This window comes from Cyprinodon variegatus, unplaced genomic scaffold (genome assembly GCF_000732505.1).
Source record: "Cyprinodon variegatus isolate N-32 unplaced genomic scaffold, C_variegatus-1.0 Scaffold276, whole genome shotgun sequence".
Taxonomy (NCBI): domain Eukaryota; kingdom Metazoa; phylum Chordata; class Actinopteri; order Cyprinodontiformes; family Cyprinodontidae; genus Cyprinodon; species Cyprinodon variegatus.
Window position 1 is genome coordinate 491,460 of NW_015150729.1, and position 22,749 is coordinate 514,208.

At 37.1% G+C, this 22,749-nt stretch overlaps 1 protein-coding gene across 4 annotated transcripts in view; it reads right to left on the minus strand.

Moving 5' to 3' along the window:
* Positions 1-130: 130 nt before the first annotated feature.
* The window catches only part of vti1a (vesicle transport through interaction with t-SNAREs 1A), a 158,610-nt gene continuing 135,991 nt past the window's right edge, over positions 131-22,749 (minus strand). Inside the window, exon 9 of one of the 4 annotated variants that reach the window (XM_015383135.1) lies at positions 131-1,466. Coding sequence is in view for 2 of the 4 variants with exons in the window: in XM_015383133.1 (XP_015238619.1) it covers positions 1,373-1,466 (94 nt within the window). In the remaining 2 variants the exon portion in view is untranslated. The remainder of the gene's footprint in view (positions 1,467-22,749) is intronic. The other 3 variants (XM_015383137.1, XM_015383133.1, XM_015383134.1) reach the window with 3 other exon arrangements.

Consider the following 22,749-nt stretch of genomic DNA (forward strand, 5'->3'; position numbering starts at 1 on the left):
AATATATATATATATATATATATATATATATATATATATATAAACATATATTCCTTCCATTTTGCAATTATTGTATAGTTTGTTGGCCCATGTCATTAAATTCTTCAAAAGCATTAAATTTACTTGCTTTACTGTGACCAAAAAAATGAAATGAAAAAATTCACATAAATAGTTGTTTAAGGCTACTTTAATAAAAGTTCTCTTAAGTTTGGATTTAAATAAAACCCCAAAGAACAACACGAGAGAACAAACCTGCAACCATTTTATATAATCAGTATGCATATTGACAAACAGAAACATGTATTGTGACGGCCCTAAGAACATTAAATGAAATACAGAGAACAAACTTTACAGGTTGTAAAACAGGGGAAATCCATTTACAGAGGGGAAATAAAAACCTCAAACAAAACGACAAACCAACACTTTTTGTTTTTGGTCCTGAAGTGTAACTCATGTAAATTCAAAACAAAATAAATCACACAGCTCTATTACAGACATTTAAATCAAAACTTCTGCGTTCTTAAATAAATAGTAACAGAATCACCTGCAATGAAAGCAAAGACACTATACATGACTTCCATTTAGATGTTAGTACATACATCTATGTGCTGTACATATAGGCTATAAGATCAAACAAGGAAAGTTAAGAAGTCCAAAGAAATTAATGATGTTTATTTTGCGATAAAAATGAACCAAATAGGGATACTTCTGTGTTACTCTTAAAATATTCTTTAATTTTTCTTTCTCTCTTAAAAAGGCGACACATCTGTTCTTGAATGCAAGCAGCGTTCTTCCAAATAAACCAAATTATATTAGATTTTATTGTAAGAACAAACTTCTGACTTGAACTTAGTTGATTTCAATGCTTCATGCATCTCACATATAGTCTGAGGGCCTCTAGCACATAACTCTAAACATGCGTGTGCAGAGCTTTAGTTTTTAATGCAGACCTAAACAGATGAGAAACACTTAATGCAGACTTTTGTATTTGCTTCAAGCTCCAACACAAGATAGGCTCTGAATCTACATGGAGGATATGAAAAGTTTTACTCATTCCCCACCTCTGCTGTCCCAAGAGAAGGGGGCAAAGGGGGTGGGGGGGTGTGGGGGGACACGCCTGAGTACAAAGAGAAAGAAAGAAAAGCGAAAAGTGGAGAAAGGAGTAAAAACAGAAGGAAAAAAGGAAAGTCGAGCAGGAAAAAAGCTCCCTGTCAGGTTTAGGAAACTATGATTCATGGGTACCATTTGTCCTAATTACAGCAGGACAACGCTTTTGTCGCTATTAATCATGGATGTGTGTGTGTGTTTATATTTGTGTTGAGCGGAAAGAAGGGAAGGTGGGGAGTGTTGGTATACTGGTGTACGGCCGAGATCAGTGCCTCCGCACATTTAAATAGATGGCCAGGATGATGGTAAGAAGGATGAAGGCTCCGAGGACAAAGACCAGGACGCGATTCTGGATGATCCTGTGGAGAGAAAGACGGGGAAATTAACGCAAGTCTCAAAGTGTCAACAGAAAAGCAAACACTTAAAACAGTCACATGTTTATGAGTTATTTAAATGACCAGTAATCAACTTATTGTGTTAAATAGTAAGCATGGAGTCAGGATACATGGTATTTATCACTGTGGTCACTGGTTAACAGTTTTAAAACCTGCAAAATGTGAAAAAAAAAAAGAAATCTGATGTGTTTACTCTTGTGTAGTGTCTGTAAAAAGGCCACACTAATGTGTGCACGCTTCCAAAACAAATCAAAACAATTCTAAACAAAAGTGACAGAGGAGTTTATACAAACTGCAAACTGCCTCTAAAACTTTAGCTGCACAGTAAAGTGGAAAAAGAGGCTCAGGAGTTTCCTGGAGGTAATAAAAATCACTGAATTACTGAAGGAATTTACCATAAAACAACTCTGTCTTCTGCGCTATAAAAACTGTCCCATTTTTACTAAACTACGCTGGCTGGGAACCAACGAAACACAACGGGAGGGAAGAAAGAAAAACATGCTAAATTTGAGCTTTATTATCTAAGTAACGTTGGCTTCTTTTGGTATTCTAACCACCACAGCTCTTTTCCACAATCTGTAAAATGATCGCTTTGAATGCATATTTGATGCTCAACTTGATCTTAAATTAAAACCTTTATTTTTCATTGCATTTCTACATTCCTCCTGCATTTAAAAGTAAATTAGGAAGAAGTGAGCAGCTCACAGCATCTATTGAGCAACCTGGAGCTGCTCTGGGACCCAGAGTGGCAGTGTGGGGTTTAAACCGGGTACCTGGAGCGTTTTCAGAACAAAAGCGCTTTAAACTAACCTTTACTTTGAAGGGATGCATGCTTCTTGTTACCCTTTGCTCTGAAATAAAATCTAGTACAAACAATTTCCTAGTCTAATAAATATGGATCACCTTTTTAGAAATGAATCCCAGTATGAATATATATGGGCTGTGAAAGCCTTTGCTCTAGAACTTTGGAGAAGTTTAGCCTATCTGGAGGAGATCTAAAGCTTGAGTAGGACAATCTGTCAAGATGGCAGCTATTCGTCAAGCTCTCCACTCATGTAACCTTTGCAGAGGTCTACTTTCATTGCTGAAACACAGTGTTGGTGGCATCATGGTGTGGGATTGCTTTTTTTGTAATCAAAAAACATGTTTGGTTCACCTCATAATAATGTGATACTTTCTGTTGGTTTATCTACTGTATGGCTGGGATGTGACCAAATGCGGAAAAACGGTGCGAATTACTGTATGGCTGCAACTAACGATTATTTTGCAAATCGATTAATGAGTCGAGTATTTTTTCTAATAATAATCAGATAGCCAAAGAATCCTTAAAGAGGATTTTTTTTTTTTTTTTTTTTTTACAAAATTAGACCTGGTGAATCTAAAAATATTCCAGTTGAGGAGTTCTGGATAGAGCATATTGACAGATAAAATTTTATTTGACATTAAATCCAAAATTTGTATTTCTTACAATTTTGATGAAATTATATAGGCTATATTATAATAAGTTGCTCTGTCAGCTAAAGGCATATTTTAGAGTCTCTACACTCCAGTTAACGATTCATCAATTACTAAATTAGTTGACGATTATTTCAAGAATCAATTAATCACGATTATTCCGATTAGTTGCTTCAGCTCTTGTGCAAAAACTTTTTGAAGCATCTAAAAAACTAAGCCCAGGTGGGACAAATCTTAGTAAAAGCAGATAAAGACTGTTAGAAATTTTTTTTTTATTCTTCCAGAAGTAGAAACAACGATAAAAGTCAGAAAACTAAACTTTTTCCATAATATAATCTGTGAGTCTGAAGTATAATAGAGGCAAATGAAATGCTTGTCTGGACTTGATTAGGACTGAAGGAAATCCTGGTAGGACCAAATGCTCACGTTCAGACAAACACACACAAACAACTCGCTAACCCTTCGCTGCTCCTGACAAATGAGAGAATTATCACATTTGCTGACTTGTGGAGGGATAGGGGAGAGGCTGTGCAGCGGGGGGGCACTGTCCACTTTTCTAAGCACGAGATGAATAGTCCGTGTCGTGGCCATTTATCACCGAGGAGGGGCTGCCTGGCTGGTTGCTCAGTCACCCTGCTACCCTCTAAAGTCCAACTCTGAGCTTGCGGCCTTCTACACTCCACCACCTCAGACTTACAAGCCATTCTGCGAGCCAATTAGTTTAAAACCTCAGCTGTGGAGGAAAAGTATTTTAAAGCAAAACGCTCCACAGATACAGCTCTCCTTATCCCTAATCGAAAAACATATAACAAAAAACATGATAGGGAAACACTCTGAACATGAGAGATATCCCCTCACATGTTTGAGGTGCAGCATGGAGTAATGGTAGCTTATACTTAAGTGAATGCATACATCAAACAACAAAATTTTCATATGACACTGTTTCTATGAGACCACAGGTTTAATTTACACACAAAAACAAACAATAAATAGCATCTATGTTGGAGTGAAGAATGAAGCAGTAATGGAGAAACTGTAATGAGCAAAAGCCCACTGTGGTGTTTAGATGAGGCTGGTAGGATTGGCTCAAAGCAGCTGGGGAGGAGATCCCACTGAAGCCCCTATCAGAGCATACTTAGCCCCCCCCCCATTAATTGACATTCATTATTTACAATGATTATTTATCCAAGCTAAATACCCGGAGGAGTGTGAGTCTGGTATATGTGTGTGAATGCTTTGGGAAAATCAAGCTTGTTTTGGGGTGTTTGTTAGTTCTTGTGTTTTTTTTCTTTTCTTGGAGGGGGGGGGGGGGGGGGGGGCTACAAGCTTCCAGTGGAGAAGAAAATGTACAGGAAGTCAGTTCGAGCTGTTCTGATGAGTAGGGAAAGTACTAATAAAGCAGCATTTATTAAAGGAGTCTCACAGAGAACAACTTCAAAAACCGAAGTGTTTAAAGCTGTACTGAATATGATGGGGCTGGACTTCATTTATTTTCTTTTATTTTTGTCCCAGGGGTATATTAAAAAAAATAAACATGCATCTTTACTTTAGGAGCCTTGGTGCAGAGGAAAAAAAACATCTGTTTACGGATAAAAAGCAGAAAAACGGCGTGTAAACATCAGCAATTAAAGCTTTCCCGACTGAGGGAAGGTAAAAGAGCAAATTCAAGCCACATCTTTAAATAACTTAAATGTGCGGAATTTAAAACATCTAATAATATAATTGGATGGATCTTAATTTCATCTATGTTATAGCTTCCAGTCTAAGCTAAACTGTAGTCCCAGTATGTGGACCAATGGAGCTGGAAGTGCTTTTAATTTTTAGAAAACTGGGAATGGATATTTTTTTTTCTATTTCTTGATTTTTTTATTTTCTTTTAAATACTATTAAAAAACACTTTCATATTTTTTCCTGCACCAATCAAGCCAGATTTTACAAGCTCCTAGCCTATTTCTCTAAAGGTTTTTATTTTAGTAGATCTTTTTTTTTTTTTTGATGATGATCGTATTTCTAATCTGTTTACACTCACCCTGTGCACTTTGATTATTTTTTTGTCCTGATATGCAATGAGTCACATGATTGGACTGTAAATAACACTGACATCCTTTATCATAAAATTCTTTACATGTTTTTTTCCCCACTTCTCAGTAACAAACGAGCAACTTTAACGAGGCAACGAATGGGATCCACGGATTGTGCCTTCCTTGGAGAAGATGAAGAAAGTCACAGGACAAACAACCAGGCAGGCACACATCTCTAACAATTTTATGTATCAAACGAAACTGAAATTCATGTTTTCAAAATTAAATATTCTTTAAAACCAATAATTGATTCATTCTTTTCCAACTGTATTTCTGTTAGAAACCCAACAGAATGATTAAAGCGATAAAGAAAAGTTTGAAACACTTCTTAGCAAAGGCTTTAAAACCCCAAATGGAACAAGACTATCCAGGAACTTTATAAAATGAGGAATATAATGAAGCCTATTTCATCCATACATGTATTTTACCTCTGCTTGTCATCCTCTGCTTTATTAAGGACCAGGTCGAGGGGAAAGCAGTTTTATAAAACCATTATATTCTGGTAAAAACAGTGAATTTAACATGTAAGGAACCACTGTCCTTAAGCTGTCACACCAGCAGTGAGATATAAAGATTATAAAACATGCTTTTTCAGCATATATATATTAGTTTCATGGCCAGCTGTAAGCAGGGAAATTCATACTTTGAGCTAATCACAGCAGTAAAATAAACAGCTTTATTTAAAGATTTTCAGAGTTTTTATTTTCTCAGACCACAGAAACAACTAAAATGATATCCTTTTGGCAAACAGACAACCCATTCCTTCCGAAAAAAGGAACTAAATAACGAAAATCGTTCAAATTCTGGGAGGCAGGGAGGTGAACAAAGCTCTCCCTCTCTGTATGGTTGATCCTGTCCTGACACGTGGCCAGACAGAACAGAACTTATCAAACCGGATCCATCCCACAGTTTTGACACTTGACATACAGACAGAGGGTAAGGGTGTGTGTTTGAGTGGGGAGGGGGGCAGGACTGAGGCTGTGTGACTGTGTGCACATATAAAAGGGTGCAGATATGCAAACTGACCCACATCTACTGGAGATCCCAACAATGATGCAGAGCCACTAACAAACTGTAATTTGATAAAAAACTAAACCCAAAGTTGTCATTTAATGCATTATTTAGTCTCCAAAACACATCCTTCAGATCAGAGAGGTTTATGAAACAGTTTATTTTATTAGAGCTTCATGCATTTATAACAAATCATTCCAGGATAAAAAATATTAGAAGTTATAGTTTTCATTCAGCCATTTAATCATAAAACTTTTCTCAGTTTCTTATTCCAGTTTGCAAGTAATCTGGGATGTTTATGCTTTAATGTTTGCATTTTTTATTAATAAATGCATAAAATCTTAATAGGGTGACTTTGATCAGATTAAGCCAAATGTTGCCTCCAATAGAAACTCAGAAAAAGCTTGTTGAAATATAAATGAACAAAGGTAAGACTTTTACTTCCACCTTTTAGGGTGTAGATAAAAAAGACCACTGTATAAAATAAATTAAATAACTAAAAGGTAGCTTATGGGATGCAGAGATTTAATAAAATATATTAAAAAGGTTCAATTGGAAACATTATTTTTTTTACCACTTGGGTCCTTCACACTAATGCCTGCTTTGGGGAGTGGCAGCCTAGTAGTTAGGGCATTGCACTTGGACTCATGAGGTTCTGAGTTAAAGCCCCACTCCCACAGACTGCCACTCCGGGTCCCAAGACCCTTAACCCCCACACTGCTCTCCGGGTGCTGCACAATGGCAGCCAACTGCTCCCCAAGGGTTAAATGCAGTTCATTTTGTTGCTCTGTACTTGTGACAGTGTAATGACAATAAAAAAACGTTGGAAAAAAAATTGCCACCTATTTATTGAGCTTTTGACTTAGTGTAAGTTGACAATTTTATATTATTTTCCTTTTTGATACTTTTATTAGTTGATTATAAACTTTTGTATATTACTTTGTGGTTTTATTTTTTTTATTTCAGTTAATTCTTATTTTCGAAATACAGTTGGTTAGTTTAGAATGCCTTAAGCCATTATATATTTTTTATTTATTTTGTGTATAACACAATAAACAGGAGTGATCATTTCACTTTTCACTAATATTTCCATTTATTAGATATGACTGCATAATTCAGATAAAAGATTATAGTAGGAACTGAAAAGAGTCAGCCAATAAGAGTAGAGAGTTCTGGCTCTCTGATTGGCTCCAGACGTTGCTTCTTTACAGGTAACTGGAGAGGTAACACCTCACTGGATGAAAATGCACACACATCAACAGAACTAATACAGGGGAGATGGACACAAAGAGCGGCAATGATCAGCGAGAGAGCAGAGAAAAGGACAACGAAAAAGCTGAAAATGAAAAACAAGAAAGTGCGAAGGGGTGAAACAGAGAGGTGGAGAGTGAAGGGAGAAAAATAGAACCGAAGATGGGAAAAAGGAGAAGGAAAGAGAGAAAGGTCCGTTTACCCGAGGAGGCAAAGCTGGAGGAGAGGCTCCTCAGAGACAGATGAAAATAATGAGGACTTTTCTGTCAGGAAAGATTTACAAAATCGTACCAGTGTTATTAAAATTTAAAATCTCCCTTTTTTTCCCTCCCCTTTTTTTTTCCCGTTCTCATCCCCTTCCTCCCTCCCTCCCTTTGCCTGTTTTTTCCCTCCTCTTTCAGCAGCATAGCCTTATTACCAGCTTTAATGAGCACCGGGATACACCTCAGCTGCGTGTGTGTGTGTGGGTCCAAGTCCCTGGTGCCAGCTCCATCAGCACCACAGATTTCCCAGCTCCTTAAATGACACACACATGTGTACACGCAGAGAACACACAAGGTTTGGCACACAGTACACTTGTACAGGCTGCTTTTGATGGCTCTCTGAGGCAGCTGGACACGCACACCTTCCCACACACACACATAAATATAATTTTCAGATGGATAGATAACACCCCTATCCCAAAACAAAAACAAAAGCAGTGAGACAGACATAAGCAGACAGACCCAACCCACCTTCAAACACACACACACACACACACTTCACTAGGAGCAAACTTAGCAGCAGAGTTGCATCTCTCAGGCCCTCCCTTATCCGTCCTCTTTCCACAAGTAGACCAATAAAATAAAAATCAATGGCTGTCTGAGCCATTCTGGCTCTCCTCCTTGCAAACCCTGGGAATATACAGCACAGGAGAGGAGGAAGAGGAAGAGGAGGAGGGGAGAAATGGGAAAAGGAGGCAAGGATCAATGTGTTCACAAATGGTTTGAGTGATGGACACGGAGGTGGAGCACTGGTGGGGGTAAGTCTCAGTAACGCCCCAACTTGTTAAAACGAAACTAATTCAAATAAATGTTTCATTGTAGAAGCACATGTGCTCCCTAATATTCACACGCAGACTCCTTTTGTCTCACACCATCTCTCTCTCTCACATAACATAAAACCACATACTGAAGTATGATGAAACAAAGGGGCTGAGATGGGCCTGCTATCACCCCGGTTAGAGAGAAAATTGTGAAACGTTTGAATCAAGCGAAAGCAGCGAGAAACAGCGAAGCCGAAAGCTTTCAGAAGAGTTGGATCAAGTTCATTCTGCAGAGCAGAGATAATGACTTGACCTGTTTGTAAGAGCGATCTGATCCCGCCATGTGTACTCATCCCACTGCCCCCAAGGGGGTGTTCAAGATAAATGCTGATTTTTTTTTTTTCTGTCAAATATCAGAACACGCAGGCATGGATGCACAGAGTTAAATAGGTCTTTAATTGGATGCTGTTTGCTGTAATTATTTAAAGAAGACTCCAACACCACGTAATTCCCCCAAGAAAAACAACATTTAGAAGCCTGCCCACACCAACACTTAGACACTAACTCTACTGCAAAGATGGAGACCATTAGTTCTTATACACAGATCTGCTGTGTTGAAATAAATCTAAATCCATTCTTTTAAGGAAAATAAAAAGTAAAAAAAAAAATGGGCAACATTAGAAAATAATAGAAAAGGCCATATTTATTAATGAAAACCTGCTGAATCGCTTCCCTAATTAGAAGTGCAGATTTCCAAATTGTAAAGTTTTTTTTGTATAACTCTAACCAGATATATTGATTTCAATAAATTTATATTTAGGAGCAATATTTCTTCGAGCCTACTACCGTACCATATAAACCATTACAAATGATCACTGCTGCCTCAACATTTATAAAAATCTGTAATATACAGTATAAGAGGGTAGCAGATAGCAAGGCTTAGCCTTATTTAAACCACAGTCTCAGAACTTGTGACAGTATCACAACTTATATTTCAAAATCCATCGAATTCTCAAAAAAAAAAAGGATTAAAGAGAGCAACTTTAAGCGACTTTCTTCAGGCTTACTATTATCTGCCAAAAGTCTTGCTCTCACCAATAGAACATCATGACCTTTTAAACAGCTTGTAAAGTTTTTTTTCTGCTTTCTCTGCCTTCAACTTTTAAGCAGCTAACTAGAGCTAAAAATAACCAACACTGAAGAGTCTTCTATTAAAATACGTGTAGTGGAGGATTTGAGAAATTTTTAAAAGACACGTCCTCCCCACTTAAAAAAAAAAGCACAAGCACAACCCTGCACCCACGCCACAGAGATAATGCCTATAAATGTGTGCGAGAGCATGCACAAGCCCATTTCTCCTTGTTTAGCTAGCAGTGATGTGATGTTTTTTTTAAATTTTACAGCACTAGTGGTCCATTTCATGGACAGTAGGCTGACTGGAAAGGGGGTGAGAGAGGGGAAGAGACATGCGGGAAAGGACCACAGGTTGGATTCAAACCCATGTCCTCGCCCATGTCGAGGACTTGGGCCTCCACACATGGGTCGTGTGCGCTAACCACTGCTCCAACAAAGCAAGCCCCATGAAATGTAATTCTTAATATGACATGCCAAACTTTATCTGTTGAGTAGAAATTTCGCAACCGAAGTGGGAAGCCCAACCTGTGCTTTCCTTGTACTCCATCCGGTAATAGAATCTCCCAAAAACACTCTGGTCTTGTTTCTCGCCTTTAAGGCCTTTCTATTCTTTTCATACTCAGCCATTTTCAATGAACCGCAGTGAAAAAGGTGAGCTTCAATGACTATCTGAAAACATAGCACCTGAAAGTGTGCATGCGCAGAAAAAGACAGCTAACGGACGAGCACCTTACATAAACCCATCACCAGAATGATTGACACTTAGGAGGAGCACTTATTTAGATGATCCACCTGGAAAAATAAACCTCCTTCACTATACTTTTAAGAACTTTTACATAAAAGAGCCATATTTTTACCGCAGCCTGGTTGTGCTTAGGTGCGATGCATTAACTGATACGAATAACATCTTATTATTTAGTTTCAGATCACATCTTATTGTTTAGTTTTAGTTTCTGCTGATCATTGGTCCAATTAAACTCAAAATTGTCTGATTCTGATTTCTTTGCATCTTCTGTGTAATTGTTTTAAACATGTTTTGAGAGGGAAAACTACTATTGACTTTAAGAGGCTACAGAATTTTGAAAACCGTTCTTTCCAGTTTCAGATGATAATCATTGTTTAAACCAGAAATTAAAATACCCCCACAATGTAGACAAGGTGAAGTGAAATGTAAGAGAATAAAAGCATAACATGCAAATATACAAAAAAGTAACAACTTCTTTTATGGAGGGAAGGAAATCCTGAATATTTCAACGTTTATTCAATCATCTACAAAATGAAGCTGAAGAAATATATAAGTGAAATTTTGCATAATTGATCTAATAGAATCAAATGGTGTATGCCAAAGTTATAAAAAAAGAATAAAATAATAATAATAAAGTCCTGTAACAACTGATACAGCTGGGTTAATTGGCCAGGTATTAATTAGGAAGACATGGCCTGATTCTTTCCTCGCCCATCTCCCACTTCCCTCCTCTGCCTTCCAACTTAAGGCAGGGAAATAGCACCAGAGCTTTAGCAGTTCATCCATTTTTTATTTGGCTGCTAACAACCATAGCCAGCAGCAGCAGCACAGGCATAGGCTGGGATTCAGTAGTCTGCTGGAAAGTAGTGCAAGAAGGAAGGGAAATGAGGGCAGAAGAGGAAAGTTAGCAGAAAGAAGGTATGAATGTAGTGTGGCAGATGGGAATCTCTATGCAGAAATATAGGAGAGATGAAGAAAAGCATTAAAAGGGAAAAAAAAAGATGGAACAAGGAAACAGGTAAAAGAAGAAGAGGTAATGTTTCAACTGATTCCGCAATTTTTAAGAACTTTTCTTGCCGATAGCAATTCTGTCTCAGTGCTGCAACTTTTACTCAATCTGGTCTCAGTACAGGTGGCTTTCAAAGCTCCAAATGCATAGAGATCAGTCCCATGAGAGGTAACCTCCCTGAACCCTCCCCTTCTTCTGTCTTTTCTCTTCTGGTGCACTGTTGTCGCATCTTTATATCCCCTCACTCACACCTCCTGCTTATTTTCTGTTGTTTCAGCAGAAAACTCTTCTTTGTTGACTTCTCTATTTTTTCCTCTTCTATTTTACCCTGGTTAAGTTGTAACATGATAACAGCAGGTATTTTTTAAGTAGATCTGTAAAGTGATTTTAAGAAGGCGGACTGTACCGTAAACATCAGCATACATTATTCTCAAATAAGACTGTGAAGCAGCCAGGTTAGAGAAATTAGTCTTGATTTGGAGCAAGGCAGGTACAGAAGCACTGATCAGGATTCCTTCTGATTTATTCCGTTTTGTGGTTTTTCAGGTATAATCTATTGTTTCTAAATTAGACCAATTCATCGGTCTACAAAAAAATAATGTTCTAAGGCAGGTTTCTGGTCAGAGGTAGAGGTTTGGAAATAAACATATTATGAAGCTATCTGAAGACTATTGCAAAAAATCGAGGTATACATCCCTTAACTTTAAAAACATTACATTTATGTACACAATGTTGGTTTGCATGTTATAAAATTGAAAAGAATAATAAAAAAACAATAATTCAGGTTTTGATGATGACACAGTAGCTAATAAAGAGGAAAACATGGTCAACAAACTGATGCAGCTCTACATTTTATTTGATAATGTGTTGAAACCATTTAAACTAATGGAAAAAAGATGCACATTTTAATAAATAAGCAATATAATATGGCAAAAGAGTCTCATTCTAAACATTAATAGTCACTTCAAATATAAGTTGAATGGAAAGAATCGTTAAATTTGTTATTTTCATAAACAACCCAATGTCTTTGTGTCTCTACCAGTTATTTATTAACGTTTCCTGATAATCCAACTCAAAAAGGTGTTCCTGAGAGAATCCAGCACAGCTGAAATACATTTTTATCATGTTCTAATTTCTAAACTATTTTTTTAGGATGACATAATTCATTAAAGCACCATCCATCTTCACCCGATGCTCTGAAAACAATTTGAATTACAAACACAAAGAAATAAAACAAAACTGTTAAAAAATGTGACATTTTGCACCATTTCTGCTTTCTGCTAAGGTTCCTCTGTTACAAAAGAAGAAGAAAACACCTAAATCCCTCTTGTATACATTCTGCAAGGGCAGAGGGCAAGCTGCAGATCCCATTCCTTACCAGTGTGAAAAAACTGATAAAAAAATAAAATATTATCCTTTATAAAGAGGCAGGTCTCCAAAAGCTACGACTTCAGTGTTTAAATATTATTGAAGTTGGTATATGGAGTGTATGACATGCCAAATGTTTTTTTTTTTTGTTTTTTTTTTGGTGGCTTTCTTTTTACAGACAAATGAGAATGCTAAAACTTTTTCCACCGTTTGAAACTTATTAAACCAGTTAATAAACCCTTGAACACAAACCATTAAGAAATGGCAAACTATTTTATGTCTTAAAACAAAACCCTTCAAACTACAGGTACTTGTCTCAACAGCTTTAACTCTACGCTTCACTAAACAGTTTTCCCAGAAAAAAATAAAAACACCCTGCTTCCGATAAATGGTTTAAACTCTTTGGGTACAACAAGTCTTGTCTATATCAGACTCCATGAGAAAGACGAGGACATTATTATTTATGTTTGTTTCTGTCCTTTTTTATTAGTTGGTAACAAAGATCCTTCGCTTGCTGCTTGTTTGCTTTTTCAAAATCTAAATATTTGTTTAAAAGTCCCGCCTTGTTTTTGCATCATGCATCTCTGGACATACAAGGTTTTATTGCCCATCGGTGCACGAAAACTCAAACACACACTCCTACACAAACTGGTTCTTTTAAACAAAAGCACACAATCCTACACTGGCAAACTTCATAAGTTTGTCAACTGGGTTCTACGACATTAAACCTGCTTCCTGTTGTTTTTTCTAACAATTTGCACTTATCACGTGTGTATTTTAGAAATAGCAGTCCATATAAAAAGAAAAAATCCTTTACAGTGTTAGAAAACTACTGTACTGATTATTATTCATGCTATTAATCTGGGATCTGGTGGCCATTCATTACAAAGCAAACATTTTATTTCTACCATATAACTACTCCATTTTTTGTGCTGTATAATCGATTCAACAGATCAGGACGTGTAAAAAGAGAGAAAAAAAAACCTGAACATACCTGTGAATCTTTTGGTTCCTGTACGTTTCAGTCGTTAAAATTTTAAAGAGATTAATGGAAATAATGTAAATCCTGTAGGTTTTGAATCTGAACCAATTCATGCAGATTTGCTCTTCAGTTCATGACTTTTATATGCAATCACTTCTAATACATATTGACCGAAAGCCTTTAACCAATCCAGCATTTATAAAATTAATTAAAACTTCTGGTAAGCAAAAAGGGCCTAAAGCTGATGAAATAACCTACTTGAATAAATTAAAATAACTTTTTTTGCCAAATATTTACCTGGACAAGTTATTAAAGATGAGCAAGCAACAGTTCTTAGAAAATTAAAATAACTTATGGGAAGCAAGAAAATGCCATCCACCTTTTCTTAAAGCATGTTTTCCAGAATTACACAAAAAGAACTGGTACAACTTGCTGCTTTCGCCATGCTTTTGACCTTTGGACAATAAAATAAATAAGCTCTCAAGCTACCAGCTATATATGAGTAAATAAGGGCAACATTTCTTAAGGGGTTGCAACTGAGTCGGTTTATTTAAAATTAAAAATAAGAGTTTCAACTCTCGTCTATATAATATCTGATCTACCTCATCTAAAGTTTTCTTCATAGACCCTTTTTTTTGTTTGAGTAATTTCTGCAGTTATTTTTGCTTTTTCAAGTTTCAGGTAATTATTTAAGTTTGCAAAAAGTTTCTAGTTTGTTTTGTTCAACTAGAAAGTTTTTACTCTCATAGGGACATCTGTCACAGAAACTTTTACTTTGAACTAGATTTATTTTTTTACTTTGGAGTTTAGCACGTCTTCTAATTTTTACAATTAAAAACCAAACTTTATTAGCACCTACACTGCTTTTGTATATGAAATGCATTATGTTTTCTAATTGTATAGAAAAAGGTCACATTTGCATGTCGGTACAGTGGCCATACAGGCCTGTACTGGATGCCATGTCTGGCCCCTAATACCCCATTTACACTACCCTTGAAAAACCGATCCATGCCGAGACTGGTCCAAGCTCGGATCAGTTAACTGGGCCGAGCTCGGTTCTGACGACCGTTTACATATCACCCTATCTCGGTTCCTCGACTCCTCGCCTCCTAGTGACGATCTGCGGTATTACTGCCAGTATTGAAGGAGGAAATCAAAGAGTTGGTGACGGTAATGCACCAAAAGTTGTTTGCCAACCGCCATAAAACACAAGAAGAAGAAGACAAAGAAGGAGGGAATCAAGCAAATCAAAATGGCGGCGCCCGTAACATTCAGAAATTTATGCTTGATCATTATTGCTATACTTCGGTGTTATTATTTAAAATGCCATTATTTAAAATGTTGCGTGGAGAAGATTTCGATTGTTGTTTATTGTTGTTGTTCTTCTTCTGTTTTGTGTTGGTTGGCAAGCAACTTCCGGAGAGGCATTACCGCCAACTACTGGAATGGAGTGTGAATCGGGATGTGCAGCCAGACGGAGATGATGCGTTCTGCTCGTGCGCTCTTGTTATCAGAGAACTGAGCCAGGGAAAAACCGAGCCGAGCCCACCTCTGGAACTGGTCTGCATATATCTCGGTTCGGTTGTGTCTAGCTCGGTTCAGTTCAGTTTGCTTTCCATTTACACACGATAAGTTATCTCAGTTACTTAGCTTGTGCCAGTCTCGGCATGGTTTTTCAAGGGTAGTGTAAATGGGATATTAATGTGTGAATAAAGGACTAGCAGTTTAATTTGTCCAATAACAAAGTGATGATAGTGACAAACTACAAGTGAGGGAGTCGTTTTCTACGTTCACTGGGGTGATTTGTTGGAGAGCAATTTACAGCCTAGGCAGATATGACACAGAAAAAATATGAATAATGGAAACTTTGCAGCCAGAGATCATTTTATCCAGCAAGTAAAAGCTGGGAGTAGGAGAACAGTGGAGGAAGATGTAGGGGTACAATGTCATTCTACAATCCCCCATTTGACACTACAAGGGAGACTTTAGTCAGTCTAAATAATCCATGCTGTTCCATTAAATTTGCAGACAAGCTTCCCTAGTCTGTCTCTTGCCTGAGAAAGACCCAGGAGTTATAAGACATTCAGATATGGAGGTTTAGCGGTGGATTAGTATAAACTTGGAAAGGTGGGACACAAAATGATATTGATTCACTTTTGAAATATTTTCCGATTCTAGAAAACAGTTGTAATTTACAAAAGATGGGTGATCAGGAGGACAGAAATCAGAAAGTAAATCTTCCTTTTTCTTCCATCGCTAAAAAAGTAGTAGTTGTGTGTGTGCAGGAGAAGCCACCAGTGTGACTGGGGTTGTTTCACTTACAGCTATATCGACTTGTTTCTTCAGCTACATTTGCTTAGTGCTCTAGAGGCCCGATCAATAGACTCTAAGCTCTGAAGACCTGCTAATCAGGGCTTGCATCCTTGCAGGGTCAATCTTTTGCTGAAACCAAAAACAAAAATAATTCCGAAAAACAAGCACAAAGTAATGAAAAATTTGGAAATTAAGGGCAGAAAAGCATCTAAAAACCCCCCGCAAACTTTAAGGTGGAGATGATGACAGCTGGAGTTTATCGACAGAGATTTTCTTCCTCTTTGTTTAAGAAGTAAACTGGTGTGGCCTGCTATCTTTCCATCTCAGCTCCAGCGTGGGCGTGAAGCGCCATGAGAGATGTAGATTGCTGCTTCACCTCTGCTTTTCCTGTGAACCATGGTTCAAAAGTCAAGGGGCATATGGGTTGCTTTGGGACATTTGGAAATAAAAGAGGCAAATCATATTTGCAAAATCCAGTTGTGGCATCTCATGAGGATGCAAAGAGCTCGACTCATATAAAGGAGGAAGAAGTTCATTTGGTGCAGTTAACATTAGTATTTATGTAGGAATTTAAAGGTATCTCTTTTGAGAGCTGTCTCTAAAGCACTAAATGACAGAGTTGTGTTAAGGGAACCCTGCAATTTTTAAATTTTTTTTAACCTAAACCAATTTTTTTGTGACTATTGAGTAAGTTTGGTTACTTGATGTTGAAAGAACCATGTTTTTAGTCTGTTATATCCTGTTTTCATGCTACCACTTACAGTAAATCTTTTTTTCCTCTGACTGACCAGGAAGTGTTTAAGTATTGAAAGTTTTTGTTCTCTGTTTACAAGATTGCTCTCAATTATTGACAACATTTCTCAAGATGTGTTCAAAGGCCTTAAAATCAATGGTTTTGGAGAATTTGTGACCTTTAGTTGTGATGTAATGCAGTTCTGTTCTAGTAAGGCTTAGAAAGATTTTACAGCTCATATAATATCCTCTAGTGACCTTGTCCAGCTTTTTCTGTCAAAGTTCAACTTGCTATAAACTTTTTAACTACTGGTTTGAATGTAGATATGCACAGGCCAGTTGAGCACTGATTTTCTTTAAACTATGACTAATATTGATCAACATAAGTATATTCTATCTTAAAGTCTTAAAGTATATTATCTCGTATTTCCTAGATTAAAGGACTGAATAAACTAAACTAAATAAGGGCTTCTAAACACTGCTTTGCCTTAAAAAAATGATATACAAAAAAAATAATCAAGTTAAATTTTGCTGATAGAGATTAAGTTCGTCAATAATTGTGGATCCAGTCATTTTGATGGAAACAATGATTTCTTAAAGCCCTAGTGTGTAAGATTTACTCCCTTCTAGTGGTGAGCTAAATTAATTACAAATGCCTGAGAAGTGCACACTGATGCCTTGCTGTTAATCGCTTAATAACTATTGCAGAAACTGCAGGGTTTCAGAGACTAACTTTGTCAAATGTGATGATGACAGCATCCTGTAAGTGTCCTGTCAGGTGAATGGGTATAGAAAGATGCATAATTCAATTTTTTTATTGATGCAAGTTACAAGCTAATAGATCTCTGCCGGTTTCATAACAGTTTTATTTCAGCTGATTTACCAAGGAAGCTGTAAAAAGTATTGTTTAGACATAATTATTATTCAAGTTATTTTTAACATTAGAATGCTTTCGGCTCTAGTGATTTCATCACAGTGAGAAACTGGTATTTCTTTGGTGTATTCCTTTCAACCACAGGAAAGACTTCAACCCCCATCACCCCACCCTTGACAATTAGCTAATAAATGATGAAATACATGAAAAAATCTCTAAAAAAAAATTCTTAAAGAAGCATACGGTTAATTACTGATATGACTGCTGTGACGACTAACAGCAAACTGATAACCGTTACGCTCTGCCAGCGTAGGCTAATGTCAACGTCATTGATAGACGACACTGTCCTGTTTGTAGCATAACGATCAACTCCAAAATAGACTTCATAGGTAACTGAATTAACAGTCCAGCAGAAAGGCTGCAAACTTTAAAACCCTTTCCCTTAATAATTGTCTCCACCTATTAAAAGCTACTGTGATGTGGGCCTCTTTTCATCTATCAATTTCAATTAAATTCAGTTTGTTTATAAAGCGCGAATTCACAACACGTCATCTCAAGGGACTTTACAATATAAATAGCATTTTACGAGGCACTTTACGATTCAAGTTTTCTATCTAAGGAAAACCATTTGATTGCATCGACTCATTGACTTGAAGGCAATCCGTCACACTAAGCATGCTTGTAGCGACAGTGGAGAGAAAAGACTCCCATTTAACAGGAAGAAACCTCCAGCAGAACCAGAGTCAGTGTGAGCGGCCCTCTGCTGAGGCCGATTGGGGTTCAAGGAGACAGAAGAAGAAATAGAAACAGAAGCAGAGATCCAAAAGTCAACTGTAAACTGACAACTGTCTTTTATATTCCCCCCCAGGAAACACACAGTCAAGCAGATGAGCTCCAAGCCTGCTCCCATGTCAGACGATGAAGAGCGCACATCCAGCCAGTCACAGAAACAGGACTACACTAAAATAGAGGTTTAGCTTTTTGTTTTCCTAGCTAACTTCTCTTTATTCTCTCTGGGCATAAAGCTATGGATGTTCACCTATTTTAATTGAAATATCAATATAATGATCTACAGTCATCTTCACTTGTTTTATACTCCAACAACAACAGAGGTTCATATGCGCAATGCTAATAATGTCCCCTTTCGGCTACCATATTCAATGGTGACACTACCTGGCATCTTTCCATTGGTGAAACACCACATATGTATCTATAAATAACTCATTCTAAGTAATGGGAATGTTTTCATTTTGATGTGATTGATAAAATATGTATTTATGAAAGCAATACTTGATTTTTTGCAAATAAAAATCCATATTACTTTTCATTTAATGTGAGATTTATTTATTTTCTGAATCAACATAACAGACAACTTGGTTAGATTTGTCAAATACAATGGTACTGCATTGAAGTAAAACAAGTATTTAGTAGCAACTAACTTAAATACAAAATATTTCTATTCATTTGCGGTATTACTCACAAGTACCATTAAAAAGTTCACATTTACAAACATAAATTTTGTCACTTTTCAATGTATTATGTGGCACTTTTGGCTTTTCATACCGGCTGCTGTCACAATAGACTTCTGGGTGTGTGAAATGTTTAGATTCGAGCACAAAAAATATGTAATACTTCTAAGCAGTTAAAGTTGTACACCAGGATTGTCTATTTATTGACCTCCGCTGCTGCACCTGATCCTATTGGTGCCACCATGGATGTCCCTGGTTTTCGTGCCAATCTTTATTATCATTTAATAAAGCAAAGATAAACAACAGATCCCTGATAGAAACTGATGATTTTTTTGATGATATTAGACTGCTGAAAAACGCTGATAACAACCTGGTGTGCAAATGAGGGCGATCCCAAGTTAGGAATGATACCTGCGACTGGAACACATATCAAGCCGCAGGTACATCTTAAGTAAAGGCGATGGAGCCGCTGCCTGACCCTGGGCGGAGGGGAAAATATAGGCTCCTTATTTTCTGGAGGTGTGCCCCCACCATCAGGGGTCATGCTTTAACATATTCAAATAACTCTGAGCCACCAAAACTACAATAAGCAGAACCCATGATGAAAAAATATCAAATCATCATGTTTCTTTACCATCTAAAACACATAGCTAAAAAAGATGAAAAAAAATATATATACACATCAAAATATCTAATTTTCTAACTAAGAACTACTTTTTGAAGAGTGTAAACATACACATGGATTCATACTGATCACACTAAAGAAGAGCAGCTGGAGACCATTGTTAAAATATTTTACTTGATGTCCAGTCATCTATGTGATTAAAATGTTCCTGAACCCGACTGCGAGATGTGCTTCAAGTCAAACAATCTCTCTGCAGTCTTCTGCACATCATAAGCTCAGTATGGAATGCTATGGGAAATTCATGGGGGACCTATCCATCAAATATTAATGATCTAGTGGAGCGAAGTCAGTTTTCTTGCAGGTTTTTTCCCCCCATGATATCTATGGTCATGGTCAGTATGAGAGAGTTTCCACAAAGAAAAAAAAAACGCTATACATACAAATGGGGAAAGAGGAAAAAAGACAAAGGGTAGGAAAAGGCAATGACGGTATGTGTGTGTGTGTCTGATATTTTCTTCTAAGGGCCAGAGTCTGGAAGCAGGGTCTTCATGCATAGGTCCCTAGGTGTAAGAGCAAACTTGTACACTTTGTCGTTCTTCCTTCTCATTCCCAACACCTTACTGATGGGCTGTCAGTGGGCAAACTGGGACTAATCTATCTAGAGACAAAAATATCAGGGAGCAGGGTTTCTCACCGACTGATCATTTCAGCCATGCTCTTTGTTTTAATGAAAATCACAAAAACAGAAATGAGTAAATTTCTATTCATTCGTTGATTTTAAAAATATAAAATATGAAACAACAAGCAAAAAAGAAAGGAAAGTAAAAATAAAGGAAATTATTAATCCACCATCTCCTCCTAAACCCTCACACACACCATAGTACATAAGTGGAAATGCAGGTTCAGCACCCTTCCTTTTGGCCTTGCTGACCAACTGATAGTCTCATAATCACCTCCCGTCTACACTTCCAGGCCTGCAACCAATGGATCCCTCATCCTGCTTTGGCCCACTGTTTCTTTCCCTATACCAGGGGCTTTATGGAGCGGCGCTGCTTCGATACATTAAAACTGCTGCCCCATGATCAAACGAGCAAATACCTCCCGGGTCAGCAAAGGGCTGCCCCACGTCAGTTAACAATGCAGCATTTAAACATCAGTCGTATGCAAAGCGGCCGATTCACAGGGGAGGAGATGTGCGGCAGGAGAAAGCGAGGAAGCAAGGTCTGGACTGGAGAGATAATGAGCGCAGGAACCGACAGGAGGACATCAACAGCTATTTAACAGCACTGTGTCAGCACCTACACAGCTTTATGATAAAAACACAATGCTGCGAGGCTGCATCAATATTATAACAGGGATGAACTAATCATTGCACATTTTTTTTTATCTTTGTTAAAATGCAGACACTAAATTGCTTGTAGTTTGTGTTATGTAAACTATAGTCGTGCTAACATTTTTACATTTTGACAAATTACAATTTATTATCAATCTACAAAACGCTATTGTAAAAAAAAATACAAAAGTTTTTACCACTATCACAGATGCAGGGACTGTTTTAGGGAGGAGGGGAAGTATTAAAGATTTTTGACAGACCTAGTAGATGTTTATTTTACATACTTATGGTATTCTGTTGGCAGACTTAAAGTCTACAGATGGCTACAAAGATGTAAGGCCAGAGTGAAAATGTACAAGCATGGGTCAAGTTTACACAGCAGCACTCCCTCAGACCTATGTCTGAGGATGAGTGGCCAGCAGAGTTTGCAGGGACACTAATGTACATGTTTGCTTTAACATTTTTGACAAGAATATGATGCATCTTATAAATTCTATAGAACTCTTTAATCATCCAGCAAAAGAGTACAGAAGTGTTTTTTTTTTTTTTTTCCCAGCTGTCTCCCTCTGCCTACTGCTTGGTTAACCGGCTGACCTGCTGTCAAAGGAGCCTTTGTAAGTGCGTACTGGCGGTAGGCCAATCAGATCTTCTGGCTTGTCTGTCTCAAGGAGGAAAATGGCGCCCCTGGTATGCCATCAGCAGCAGAAATGTGCAGACTGTCTGACTTCTGAGGCAGCTTTTGCTTTCTATGGCCCTTTCAAAAGTATGCCGCAGGTAGTACCTGTTTGGCCCACAGCCAGAGGGACTCGATCTGCAAAAGCTGCTGGTTGTTTATCTGTTTATTCACTTACTCCTTGCTAACACGGGCACTTTAAAAACGTTTTTTACTGCTTCATATCAACTTGCACATGTTCCCCTCTGAACTACAGAGGTACATCATGGGATGAAAACCTGTTAAAGCAGTTTAAACCTACAATAGATAGAAAATATTCAACTACAAATATGGCTTGAAAATACAAGAAAAATGTACTCATTGCATTAGGGTTCTATCTTTACTATGACTCCATCCATCTGTTGATCTTAGCATTAAAGACCATTGCTAAAGAGGCTGTAATTTTAGTATTAAATCCAAACATATCAAAGGAAAGTTCAGTGGAAGTAAAAATGTATTAGTAAAAGTTGCAACATTCATTTTCAATGTTAAATGGTACCGAATGTAAAAGCACATTGCTGTAAATACTTTATACTTTGATTATACTCCTGAAAGATTCAATGAGGATCTGCCTTCATGTTTCTGTTATGGCCAACGGGTTTTAATTTCACATTTCCTGATATTTTCAGAGCTGTCTAATACTTTGCACATCTACATTACTCCTACTAAGGCAGGAGTTCTATTTAAAAATATTCATTCATTCTTTGATTTATGCAAACACACCTGGAATCATTTTGTGAGACAGCAAAACCAATTTTTTTTTTTTACTTGCATCCAAACTTTTTAGCTTAAATACATATTAAATATCAAAATTTTGAATGGAAACTTGGGATTTGCAAGATTAATCTTTGCTGCAATTCTGCAATTGTGATCTGTCAAAACTATTTTTGTTCCGTACATCCCTGTGTCCAGGAAATAAAGATGAACTAGGAAAATTATCTAAATTGTTTGTCACATTTGCTTCTTGAAAATGGGTTTGAATTTTGCACTTAATGCACATATGGTCACTTCAGAATCAGAATCATGTTTATTGTCAAGTAGGTTTACACTTACAAGGAATTTGACTTGCTGTTGATGGTGCAGGCAAAAAAATAAAAAAATAATATATATATATATATATATATATATA